Source organism: Rhynchophorus ferrugineus, unplaced genomic scaffold (assembly GCF_030347505.1).
Source record: "Rhynchophorus ferrugineus isolate W39M unplaced genomic scaffold, kcgeb_rfMv2 rfM3, whole genome shotgun sequence".
Lineage (NCBI taxonomy): Eukaryota > Metazoa > Arthropoda > Insecta > Coleoptera > Curculionidae > Rhynchophorus > Rhynchophorus ferrugineus.
Genome location: NW_027472582.1, coordinates 46,761,152 through 46,775,321, shown reverse-complemented (window position 1 = coordinate 46,775,321; position 14,170 = coordinate 46,761,152). Strand labels below are relative to the sequence as shown.

The window sequence follows — 14,170 nt, the reverse complement described above, 5'->3', positions numbered from 1 at the left end:
TATATAGTGTATTCAAAGTTATTTTGTACATACGTCATCTAAATTTGTGACGTGAAAACGTCATAACGTTGCCGCATCAACTCTGTTTTAGTTCAGTTTGGCTTTGACATACAACAAAATTCTAATCTAAACAAAGTAATTGAACAAAAATGTTATCAAATATAATTTATTTTAACTTTATAGTGCATCTAAAAACTACAGTTAATTATGCAGCTACAATAGTTTATAGGTTAGAGTCATAACCTCTTATCACTATTGCTTTCAAGAATTTTGCATACGTCTGACCCGGACAGAATGTCATGAACCGGACGACTTTGACAGGCTCATTCGTTTACGCGTTCGAACTAATCAAACATCATTGTATCTCCTTTTAACTAGAATAAAATGAGAAGGAAAATATTGTCTGATTCTGAAACGAATTTGCAAATTGTAGCAGGCAATACATTACACATCTTGATGACATATGTACAAAAAAACTTTGAATAGACTATTATTAATGTTAGGTGCTTGCATATATCTTGATTAGTTTACAGTTTAATAAAGCATTTTATGTATTGAGAAGAATTAGTACAATGCATGTTATTATAATCGAAGTATTTTCCATCATTTTCTACAACTTTTTCGAATTTTTATGATAACAAGGCGATACCGTATCGAAAGAACGATGCTAAACCAACAGCATTGTCGGACTTCTCCAGTATTCTCCATTATAAGCCATGCTGAATCGATCTGAACAGGTCGTAATCAGAAGGCATTTGAGCTGCAACTGTCCTTTACAACTCTTACAACGTTGGGCTCTGCATTATTATACAAGAGGATAACTTTGCGTCTGTTACTTTCTGTTATTGTAATAACAGGTAAATTGAAAAGTCCCCGGCCTGACACATAGATGGATCATTAGTTTGTGAATTATAGCATTTTGAGTGAAGCAACTTCAGTCGTCAGCGTAAAACGTGACGTCAATGTGTTCTTTTCTCGGCAGATCTGAAATAAAGAGGTTAAATATGGCTGAGGCCAGCGGGAAACCTTGAGGTATGCCAGCATCGATTTATTTTCAACTGGAAAGTGTTTTCCTGATCTTGAACTGGAAAGATTTGTCCGATAGATAGGACTTGATGAAAGCGGTTAGGTTTTCTGGGAAGTCTAACCGCACGCATTTTGCGATCAAACCCCGTCGTGCCAGACCTTGTCGAAGGCTTTGGTTAGGTCCAGAAGGACTATTCAAGCTTTTTACGTTGGTCAAGAGCGTGATGGATGTGTGCGGCCAGACGGGTAACCTGATGGACGGATGAGTGGTGAGCGCGAGAGACAAATTGTTCATCAGGAATGATGTTGTTGTCCTTTGTGAAAGAGTTGAGAGCGTAGAGTATTGCCCTCTCGGCAAGCTTCGAAATGATACTGAGAAGGCTGATGGGTCTGTTCAGATGGAAATGATTTTGCCCCTTTCTTGGGAATAACCGCTATATGTACGTATTTCCAAGACACCGGAAAATGTTGCAGCCTCATGATGGAGTTAATGATGTTTGCCAGTTCCGCGAGCTGCTTATGCGGGAGTTTTTTTAACTGGGTAATCGATATTCCTTCGAAACCTGGATATTTTTTGGCTTGAAGTTTGCCGATCATAGCCTGTAGAGACTTTGGAGACACGAAATGGTTGAGAAGAAAGACTGGGGTTACTGGTCTTTTGATGGAGTTGGATTCGTTGATGACAGCGTCGTTGGCTTTAGCTTTAATGTTCTTTGCGGGTAGGAGGCATTTCATCTGAGCGTCGTAGGTCTCTGCGAGAAGCTCGAGTTTGTCTCCCCCACAAAGCAATTGGAGACACGCCAGAAATAAGGGGGGCCATCCAGTCTTTGGTCCGCGAGAAATGAGTTCCATTTCATCGCTCGCCAGGTCGAGACGGCCCTCCTTACCCCCTTGCATGTTCTGTTCGCCTCCCTTTTGTCTGCAGTATCAAGGGTGAATCGAGCTAATCTGTATAGACCGTTTTTGATACGAATTTCACGTTTAAGAGGAGCGGGAAGTTTGTATCTCCACGGTTGGGGTTCTGATGAAATTTCGACGGTGGCAGATTCGTGAGCAGACTGAATATCATGAGTTAGCTTGAGTACAGCTTCCTCGAGCTGTTCTGGAGTGTTAATTTTCGGAATTGGGTCGGATTCCAGGAGAAGAGATTGGTAGTTCTTTCAGTCGGTCTTTTTCCTGAATCTTGAGAGTGAAACTTGAGTGGTGGCGCAGTTTCCGAGTTTCAGAAGGACCGGACGATGATCAGAGTCTAGTTTGTTAAGTACTCGAACTTCGGAAGGGCGATTTACATCTTGAAGAATAAAGAAATCAAGGGCTCTTGCTGCGCCTTGAGAAGCTGAACTGAGGTGATGGGTGGGTTCATCTGGCAGGGCGAGACCGTAGCCCAGATCTGTACTTAGAGCTACGATGGCGTTACCCGCGGGGTTCGCTCTGGAACACCCTCAGGTGTGGTGGTGGGCGTTGAAGTCGCCACCTATTATTATTGGAAATTTTCCTTCGACGAGTGATCAGTATTCGGTATAGTTGAATGTAGAAGAGTTCCTATACAGGGATGTAATTACCAAGGGACGTTCTTGGATATCGATTTTAATGGTTGTTTGGTGGTTTCGAAATTGTTTGCTGATAACGAGGGTAGGAGCTCGTGTTTGACTCCTTTTCTGACGATAATGGCGGTTTACCACCGCCTCGTTATTTGAAACTTAAAACTTTTAAAACTTTTTTTGAACTTTTTAAAAATTAAAGATCTAAATTATTTAATATGCATATGCATATGTTTTGTGGATTGTGGAGTGTCTATAGAATATTTTAAGTACTAAAATAACCCAAAAAATCAATCAAAGCTGCATCAAATTGCTTTATATAGTCTTTACTTACAGGAATGAAAATGAAAATGTTCACATTTACATTAACTCAGCCAATGTCAGTACCTGCTATTGGCGGTAAAATGCGGTAAATATATGCATACACCTTGTAATATCACTATTTTATATGAATATTTCTTTGAAGTAACACATCTGTAATAAAAAAATACTTGAACTGAAGTACAAAGCTTATGTACAAAATACTTATTATTAAAAAAATATTAAAATATATAATAGAGGAAAAATGGTTAGTATAAGTATAATGAATATGTAAAAATATTACTAACTATTTAGAGCAAAACCTTCAGACCGGTCAAATTGAAAAGAATAAAGTAGACTAAAAATTAAAAAAAAAACTTTTTTTCTAAAATATTTAGGTGTTAAAGTTTTGAATTATAAAATTATTTCTAATATATTTTTTAATTTATTAAAGTATTATCACTAATTGCTGCTGGCTAACATACAATTAGCCTTTACAGTGCCTTTAAACTAAGTATTTATTTAGAGAGACCCATTTAACACTTAGTTTCTAATAAAATAAATGTTAGTATCACTTTTTAGTGTCTTTACTATTTGCTACACTTCATTACACAACTACACAAGATCACATGGTTTGGTTCTGATGGTGAGTCTACGTCCTAGTTCAATGTTATGCAAAAATTGTATCACTTTGATGTTTTGCACTTTTTTCATGTCTTGTTACGAATCTCTTTATTTCCTCTATGACAGTTGGAATCCGATTTTAATCTGAAATACTTGGATTATGTTGATATTATTTCTCGCAGAATATACCTATAATTGAATACTATAGGTTCATATAGGTTTTAGTATCTGCTTGTACAATAACAATTTATTAGGTACGGATAATTAAGATTTTATTTCAAACAACCAATTAATTTTTTTGTATTCTAATTCCAGCGAAGTTTTGCTTTAAGATTCATCCCAATGTATTTAGCTTTGTTACTATATAGGATAATAGTTCACGTTTATTGTTTTATAAACAGTTGGTATAGGCTCTAGGTGAATTCAATATGAACTGATTTATTCGCGTTAACTTGTCTGCGTCCACATATTTATATTATTACTTGGTACCTTGCGGTACACCTGGTTGTGTTTCTTTCATTATTAAATAAGCTTCTTCTTGTTTAATTCTAAACATCCTGCTGATATGTGATTTAAGAGTTCAACGCATTGCTTCAGTAACATTTTATGGAGTTTATAAATGAGTTCCATGTATCAGATTTTCTACGTTCAGCTATATTCTTAGCTGAGCAAATTTTTTTTGGAGGTTTTTTCAATAATGTCTATGTTTCTATGTATCTGGTCAACTGTTCAATATTTCTTCATAAAACTAAACTGATGTGCAAGTATTAGATTTTTTCTATCTATGTCTAAAGTTGTTGGAAGAAAGTAAGTTGAAACGTTTGGAATTTCATGTTTAAGAAATCAGCGCTACAGAAAATGCTGGAATTGTAGAAAAAAGAAAACAGGAAAAGATTGAAGATCTTCAAAGTATACTTTTATTAAATACATTATTGCCCCACCAGTGCAATTTAACAGAGGAATAGCGACGTTATACTTTTTAAACACAATATTAGTTTTTGCCATGACTAAAGATATTCTGAAACCTCTTATACATCTTACCTGAAGGTTATAAACCCGAAGAGGATATCGACCTATTTTTTCAGATACAATGAATTCATTTTATAACTACCTAAGAGTTAAATCGCTTGTTTGTTTTTTACCTATTTTGTGAATCGAAACTAATTTTGATAAAAATAAATAGATTTCAATTGCTAGAGAATATATGAGGTTGGATCATCGATAGTAATACTTACTCAATGGCGTTATATTATAGCGCGTTTGAAAGGCAATAGCCCCTAGAACATTCTAGATAAATAGAAGAAAAATAGAAAGTTTACTCATTCGAAAGATATTGCGCTTTGAAACTGGAGATTCCAGAAAGTCATTTTCCTTATATTTTAATTGATTTTGAAAATAAACCTGCGTAGACTCATCGACAATTTTATAGTGATAAGCATACATAATATAATAAACAACTATTTGGTTTGTATGGTTATAAATATTTGTATATGGTCAATAATCGTAGTTTGATCCTCGTGCGAATCAATTCATATAGTTTGCTTATGATTTAATTATGGCTTCTAAAATATATAGTTACGTAATGAAACATTCTGAAAAATCATTCAAATGAGCAAGTGGTTTTTTAAAACGAGTACAACTTACATAATTTTCCATGTAGGTTAAGACTATTGTGGTGACCTCCTTCGCAATCCATATACAATAGAAAATCAAGGAAATCATGATTAATAACTCACAAAATTAGACACGAAATCAATCGGTTGCCTCATTAGTATGTTAGGTCGATACCGATATTATGAAAACAAAAATAAAACAATGATGCAACTAGGCAGTTAAAATGAGGTGTTTTTGTGCGATTCCTGGTTGGAGAAAGCGTCAATCCATACTTTTTTCACAGATTCTAACGAAGATTTATCTCGCGACAGTTCGATTAAATACTATTTGGCAATATAAAATATGAACAACATCGATTTGTAATCTGTGTTAAAAAATGTTGTTCTAACGTTGTTAAGTCTTACATTTATTTGAAACGTCTCAAATGCCCAGTTCTTCATTTGTATTCGCAACACATCATGATTCCTTAAATAAACGTTTAACAACTTATTTGATTCGATAAATAAATGTTTTTTTAATCATTTTCCTCGATATATTTAAATTGAAGAACAATAAATGTCTATCATTATTGAAAGAAATTGGTATATTTTAATTCGAAACACAGATAATAATAGATTGAACTTTATAGTGATTTCTAAAATATTTATGTATTAAGGTCTTTAATTATAAAACTATTTCTAATAAATGACGTAATATCTCTTAATCGGTGTAAATATTTTTTATAGTTAATATTATTTATTGTTATTAGCCGTTGTCAACTAACTTACAATTTGTCTCTACCGTAACTTAAAATTAGGTACTTATCTAGGAAGACCCATTGGTCCTTACTTAATCTCTAATAAAATAAAAGTTAGTAGCACTCTTTAGTGTTATTGCCATTTAGTATACTTCACTACAAAGATTATACGATTTGGTTCTGTTGAGTCTGCGTTCTAGCTCACTGTCATCCAAGAGGAGCAGAACTTCGGTATTAACAAGAAAGTGGAGTATTTCCTCATACCTTGTTGAAGGTCTCAGTATAAGTAATTGTTCTTATACCCTTCTCACAACTTTATTCTGAAACACTTGTATTATGGTCATATTACTTTTCGTAGAAGATGCATATTGATTATAGTATTTGTCTGTATAGCAACTTATTAAGTACAGATAATTTACAGATTACAGATTTTTCTTCTAAATAATCAATACATTTGTTTGTATTTTGATTCAGTTATTTCTTTTTTTTTTATATGCTCTTTCCAACGTAGTTTTGCATCAGAATCATTCATCAAAGTACTTGTGTGTCATCAGAAAATGTAGCTATAGTAGCATTTTCTAGTTGTGTATTTTTGTGTGCACAATGTCTGAATTTGTACCGAGTAAATATAATTTGCAGGAAGTTTTACTTCTTTGCTTCAATTTTAAGAAAAAACGGCTGAAGGTCATCGAATGCTTTGTGAAGCCTATGCTCCATCGATTTCAATATGTGTATACTGTTTTCGGCGTTTTAAAAGTGGTGATTTTGACACCGAAGACAAAGTATTATTTTCCATGATTCCAAATATACCATCGTATTCTCCAACCTTACTTCTTCTGATTACCACTTGTGCCTACATATGAGTCGTGATCTGTCTGAGTAGGGCTTCACTTCTTTTGAAGATTCACTCTAAAAAGTAGATAGATTCTTGGATAACCTCAAAAGACACATCGTCCTTTCGAGATGGAATCCGTAATTGCCTGAAATACGGGAAAAAATAGCAGCAATCAATGGACAATACTTTAAATAAAATACATTGTACCGATTCTTCACAACAAAGTTTTAAATAAAAAAGTCCTTTAAAACTATTCATAGGCATAATTTGTTTTCTAACATATATAATATATACCTTCAGAAATAATAGCTGTTTATCAGAAATAACGCCAATGTTGAACGAAGAACTTTATTAATTAATATTACTATTAAATTAAATTTCGAAAAACAAAACAAACACTGCATTAAGTCATACAACCTTATTCAACATAGTAATCTACTCATTCTGGGTGGGTAGCCAGTGATGGTATCATCAGCTATATTGGGATTATGACTTAATATATACTGCTTATCACATGAAATATAAATTAATAAATTATAATTAAATTCATAATATACTACCTAAAAAAATATTTCATAGATATTGTGAATGTGTAATAATTTCATTGATACTATGTAAAATCGGTAACTGTATTGCAAATTCTTACGTTTGTTTTAGTAAATTTATCGATGAAAGTAATAGCCAAGACCAAGTCGTTCGTTCCAAACAACAAGAACTGTCCCACCTGGAACAAGAATTTGACCGTGAAAGAAGATTAAAAGAAGCTGCTCTGCTGGAAAACAAGTAACATTTATAAAATATTTTAGAAATAAATTTTATTCTGGATTGATATTTGCAGGAGAATACAAAACGACTTGACCTGTGTAACAGCGGATTGCAGAGACGCGCGTACAGAACTTGAAATCTGCAAGAGACAGATTGAAGATCTGAAGAGGCAGCTACAACAGTATGTTTCTGAGGTTAAACGGACGGAGGATCTCATATCACAAAAGGTATATATCCATTATTAATATCCATATATCCATTAATAGTAATCCATTATGCCTTTGACGCTTTTAGGAATTAGAAAGAAGCGAACTCTTAGATCAGTTTAAGAGTTTGTCGCAGGAACACAACCTTTTGGAAAGCAATAATCACACGTTGGAAACTGAAGCGACACAGTCCAAAATACAGTTATCGGTTGCCCTAGATCATACAACAGAATTAGAGAGGAGAGTTCAAAACCAGGAATCTATAATAAGGAGTTACGAGAAACAGGTATACTAATACTTTTCTCAATCTTATCTCAACAACAGTTTCTTACCTCGGAATAAGTTGTATGTAAATAATGTAATAATTATTGTAAAATAATTTATTTTTGCCAACGAACGACAAGTCTTATAGTCATTACACAATTTTCTTACAACCAGTTGTTGAATGTTGCAGTTTAGTTTAGCTCCTGCGGATTCTTATTAAATGCTTATTATATATATTTTTAAATATATATATATATATATATATATATATATATATATATATATATATATATATATATATATATATATATATATATATATATATATATATATATATATATATATATATATATATATATATATATATATATATATATATATATATATATATATATATATATATATATTATATTTTCTTCAGAGGTGCTTAAAATTAATGTTAGATCAACACTTGCTAGTGCGTTCATTTGCGTAGTTATTATATAACTATTGATATTTTGGACACCCTCATCAGGCATTACATTTAAAATAGAATAACTATCTATTTAATTCTATCAGTTATGTTAATGTGTAAATTATATGTAAACAAGACTCCAGTTAGACGAAAATAGTGCCTAGTTCGAACGCTGCATGGGTGGTTATACTTTTTATATTTGTGATTGATTGATTTTATAGTTCTAAGTTTCTTAAGCTGGTTACTTGCCAGTCGGTAAGCTTAATGCCGAAGGACCGTGGATCGGAGCCCACGTTAAGTAGTAGTATTAGTTCTACTTTGATTGGTAAAAAGGGGACTTCAAATTATATTAAAAAAAACTCATAGCAGTAAATACATTATATTATGTATAGTAAAAATAAAGCATTACTATAGTATTTGGAACAAATATCATAAATACTACTTGTATTTTTTACTGCATTTATTTTTTTATATATTTTTTTACTTTTAATATTCAAATAGAATAAGATAAATAAGTTTTTAAACTGGAGTCAATATGTGATATTTTTTTACTATTATATTTTACAAGTTTCTGAAATTGCTCTTAAAATATTCGCACTTTCAAACATTCTTATACATCCTATGCTTTCTGTAATAAAAAAAAAAGTTGAAAGATGCGGTAAAATCCGAAACAAGAAATTTGTATTTTTTGGTAATCGATTCTCGTTGTGGACAAACAACGCGAATATGGAAATGCCTTAATCCTTCCTTTCACCGCATTTTTACCGGTGCTGTTTTTACGATAATGAAAGCGTTTGATTCAAATTTCGATTATTTTTGTGATTAATTGAACTGTTCCTCCATTTCACGGGTAGTATCAAGCGTGCATCGCAGTGCATTGATCTGCGACGAAATTGATTGGATTTTTTCAGCTAACGAAGCTGAATTTATTAATTAAAAAAAGTCAATGTCATCGATACTTTCATTGTTATCAAATCAATATATGTTATTTTATCTATGTCTTAATAGGCATTAATTAAGTCAATCGAGGCTATCTCTTTTTTAATTTATTCTGATGTTAATATCAATTTCCAATTTTTAATTATCTATTTCGTTACATTTATCATATTTCATTTAAAATTTAACAGTTTCATAACAGACGAAAATGTATTTTCTTACGTAACAATGTGCTGCCATCCATTGCGGGGGGTATGAAAATAGTACCGATACTTGATTATCTTATTATCACCTGTTTAGATTCGTGCAACATGGCGTAGCTAATACACGCTTCCACAATGCTGGAGAAGTGCAATAATAACATAACGAATGACCTTAAAGCCAATATCCACTCATAAAAATGATATGACTCTTATTTTAACCAATTTTTCTTAATGCCAAAATAATACAAATTGATCCCTTGACCTAACTTAAATTTTTCTGACGTGCGTGTTCTTGGATTTATTTTGCCAGACCAAATTGGCAACAGAAATATTATATGAATGTTATGTCATTAACTTGAAGCTATTTATCTTTAGAGATTAAAATGATGGGCCAATAAATCTTAATTTTTCCATAACATATACATATAACATATGTCTAATAAAACAGCCAATGCACATCAAAATTTTACGTTAGCACGTCGCAATATGGAAATAGGCTTTATCGGCTATGTTTATTCTTCTGCGAATTTGTCCATCTTCCGTACCCGCTGAGTTTAGTTCCGCTCCCAGGTCAATAATGTCTTCTACTATGACTCCTGCGTCTCCATTACATCTTTTCCATATTAAAGTCTTTGTTTTACAAGGGTTAATCTCAAGGGCGATGTTCTTGGCATGTAGTTTTAGTTCTGAATATGCTTGTCTTGCCGCTTCTGCTCCTCAGCTCATAATATTGATGTCATCTGCATAGGCGGCCAGCTTTAGCGTCTTGTTGGTTAGTAGCTTTTCCTCCCCGATGTCTACCTGCCTTACTATGTATTCTAGAGCTAGATTTAAATAGGGTAAGGGTCAGCCCATCTCCTTACTTTAAGCCTTTCGAGATATTGAACGCGCCAGTTACCTGGTTTTGGATTCGTACTACCACTACCATTGTGTCTTCCATTACTGTTTTTATCATTCTAATTGGTTTATGCGGTATGTAAACGCAACTGTTACAGCAGTGGCTACGGACTGATTCGAGCGTTTTGTTTCATCTTTTCAAGTCGCCTTTTCAAAAAAACGTGGTATTTATGATGTGAATTAACAGTTTTTGTGTTTCAAACTTCGTTCATATTTCATAACTTATATACACTGAAAAATTCTCTATAGTCAGTGCCGGATTAGCTCATAATCAAATTAAGCAATTGCTTAGGGCATCCTAGGATGCCTTGGGGGTACGAGAAATAGCACCAAAAATTTTTGCTAGTATATGAAAAGTTTACTTATGGATAGGGGAGCCACAGGCATGGATTGGTTAAGGCCTCAAGGAGTCTTATTCCGGCAATGTCTATAGTATTAGTATATTTATGTTATTTCCTATAATTAGAAGTTTTAATATCATAACGCTTTATATTATGATTAATAATATTGAGATAATATTTTTCAGATTACTGATCTGACAGCCCAAGTTGCAAGTTTAGAAATTCAACTGCAACAAGAAGCTATGGCGCAGGAGCGCAACAGTTCCGAGTTGAAACAAATGCGGGACTTGTGTGTTCGCCTGGACAAAGACAAGGATTTGTTAAAGAGCGAGCTTACGTCTAAGGAAGAAGTAAGATCGCAGGTAAGTTATACCATTAATACTAAAGATATGTATGACTGTATCAATATTTATTTTGAAAGGTTGGAAAGTCAACTGAGAAACTCCGATCGGAAAAAGAATACCTGGAAAAAGCTCTGGATAAGGAAAGATCAAGCTTGGAGGGCGTGGAGCGACTACTAAATGAAGCTAGACAAGAAGTCATGGATCAGAGACTGTTAAATCAAGATTTACAAAGTGAAGTGGCCGGTTTGAAGAATAAAATTACGGAGTTACAGGAGAGATTGTAAGTTTTAGTATTGAATTCGTTGTTTGATAACTTTTATTTGATTCATTAGTTTTTGTGGTGGTTTCATTTTCCAAATGGTTATTGGATCGTCAATTCATAGAGATATATCTAGTAGAACCCATAGGTATTCTAACTCCACATCTTATTATAATAGAACAAAAATGCATTCAAATATGACTTGATGTAAGAAAAAAAAACAGATTTACATTGGCTTTTAACAAAACACTGTATATTCTGACACAGATACAAATTGTTTACGACTTTGGCTTAAGACTATTTTTAGCAGAGAAGCGATTTCCATCGATCGAATAGTGACATAGAAGTGTATTTCAACAATATTCCAGTTTTACTTTAAGGTCAGGAAATATATAAATTAGAACATCGCTAGGATAGATGTAATATCATCAATGTACAAAATACGAAAATGTATTTTTGTTTATCGATCGACAAAACTTATTGAACAATCCAATGTTTAAATCTTAATAAGTTTATTTAGGCTATATTTTTAATAAATACCTTCCAATGTAAGTTTAGGAGAAAGTATTCAGGCACATTTTTAAATGTATTATTGTTCAATTCAATCAAGAATTCAATGATTTCTTACTAAAGTTGATTTAGTACATTTTTAGTTTTTAAACATTTTTCGATTATAATATTTTTGGTTACAGTAAAATCGCTATTTGAATGTTATTGTGATCATCCTATAGCATTTGTTTTATTGTCGAAATGAATTATTCTATCCAAACAAAAAGCCAATGTTTGGACAGGACGTCTATTAGGTTTGCTAGCAGGTGTGTGTTTGGGAGTATGTAAGTGTGAATCAAAGATGTGAGTATATCAATACAAAAATATCCTTCATTACTTATAATTACATGTTTGTTCATACTATTTATTTTTTGTGTATGCATTGCCACCTAATGAACCTTTTGTACGATAGCCTCGTTACAAATATGGCAGTTCTGCTTGTTAATATAGAAATTCATCTAAAAATGCATTTCTTCAATATTCAGGTTCCTAAAACACTCATTTTAATAATAAATTTATATCGCTTGAACTTGCCATAAGAGCCTCAATAGTAAACAAAACGTTAATTAGACCTTTGTTGAAAGCCATGATTCTATGTTTTTCTACATTTAACAAATCAATAAGTCAAAAAAAATTGAATTAAACAAGGTACACATTTTCAGAACCATAACATCAGACCAATTGGATATCTACCAGGAAAAAGCTCTAGATTACAGCCAACAAAATAAGCAGCTGCGTCGAGAGATCGCAAATGAACGTTTTGCAAAGTCTCGTGCCGACGATAAGGGATACTATCCCTCATTATGATTTCAATTTCAGGCTATCGATTGCAGAATTGTACTGTTATTAATATAAATTATGTGACATTTTAAGTGCGTTTTCATTTTAAACCACCCACCCTTTTATTTTCATAGGAAAATTAAAGGAACAGAAAAAGGAATCGAATTAAACAAAATACGAGACAGTAGAATTCATAAACCTCACAGTACGTCTAATGAATGCCCGGATAAATGCCGCCGAGTTCAGTACGCTCCGGAGGATGAAATATCAATCATCAGCGGCGAACAGTTATTGAATAGTTTTAGCGGTATAATCTATCATTTCACTGTAAGCAATTAATAATATGTTTTTGGTTCTAGAATCTGGAAGTCGTACTCTTAAACATGCCGTAGAAACAAAGCCCAGCCTCCATTCTACGAAAAGTCTTAGTACTGATCCCAAAAAGTTTCATGGATCTGACGGTATTCTGGATGGTTGTGCCGATCTCTCCCGATTATGGCAGGACGAAAATACACACGTGTCACGACAAATTAGCTTAAGAGACGTACATTCTCCTCGTCATCTAACAAGAAGCAAAAGCAAAGAAAAATCTGTTACCCTGATAGAGAACGAAACTATAAAAAATAACCATGCCCAGAATGAGGGCATCAGGGCCGACTTGGAACCGATAAAATTGCAGGAAGCACAACTAAACGAACCTGAAAAAGATTATTCGCATCATACTCAACACGAAAAGCGAGCCGATTGTATTGGAAATTGCGATGGGCCATTCATTGTAATTTCGCCGAGGTTTTGCAGGTGTCAGATCTGTTTATCGAACATTTCTATATCTGAGCCGAGCCTGCACAAAAATTGTTTAAGTGCAAGGACGACTTGCGGAAAGAGAGACGGAAAATCAAACAGGACTGGTAATTAGTAATTAGTAACATGCGCGAAAGCAAAGATCATTTTTGCTACTTCCAGATAAAAAATCCAATAAAGAAGACAATTCGCGCGATAAGTTTGTAACCGAGGCAGATACTACCAGTAAAACTGGTGGAACTCGAGCTCATTCGGAATTTGATCAGGAGAGCGAGAGTAGCGCGATTTTCCGGAAAGTATTCTCCATAGACGGTGTCGGTTTAGAATGTCGATGCTGTATATCGAGTTTTAAAGACTAACATTGTTTATATGTATGTTTTTTCATTTAATAAATATTCATTATTATTAGAAGAAATTCACTTTTTGTACTTTATCCTACTTTATTATACAAATAATTATTCATGTAAATGTAAGTTTGTATGTAAAAAGTCATTGCTAAAAAAATTTAGTTTTTGGCTTGAAGCACATTTTATAATCCAATAAAGATTTATGAACCTCAATACACTTGTGATTCCTCCACTACTTTTCTAATTTATAGCTTCTATAGTATAAATCCTGAGAGATTGTCCAAGACATATTCATTCATGATATTTGAGTAGTGAAATTATGTATAGGAAAAAAAGAATTTACTGTGG

At 33.1% G+C, this 14,170-nt stretch overlaps 1 protein-coding gene across 2 annotated transcripts in view; it reads left to right on the top strand.

The window, feature by feature from the left end:
• Positions 1–13,849, top strand: part of Cep135 (Centrosomal protein 135kDa) — a 50,693-nt gene extending 36,844 nt beyond the window's left edge. Inside the window, exons 15-22 of one of the 2 annotated variants that reach the window (XM_076401194.1) lie at positions 7,334–7,459; positions 7,515–7,668; positions 7,736–7,933; positions 10,928–11,104; positions 11,164–11,366; positions 12,809–12,981; positions 13,034–13,582; positions 13,638–13,849. In XM_076401194.1, the coding sequence (XP_076257309.1) occupies positions 7,334–7,459; positions 7,515–7,668; positions 7,736–7,933; positions 10,928–11,104; positions 11,164–11,366; positions 12,809–12,981; positions 13,034–13,582; positions 13,638–13,834 (1,777 nt within the window). In that variant the 3' untranslated portion in view covers positions 13,835–13,849. Of the gene's footprint in view, positions 1–7,333; positions 7,460–7,514; positions 7,669–7,735; positions 7,934–10,927; positions 11,105–11,163; positions 11,367–12,556; positions 12,767–12,808; positions 12,982–13,033; positions 13,583–13,637 lie in introns of those variants that run through there. The other variant, XM_076401195.1, reaches the window with a different exon arrangement.
• The last annotated feature ends 321 nt before the right edge of the window (positions 13,850–14,170 follow it).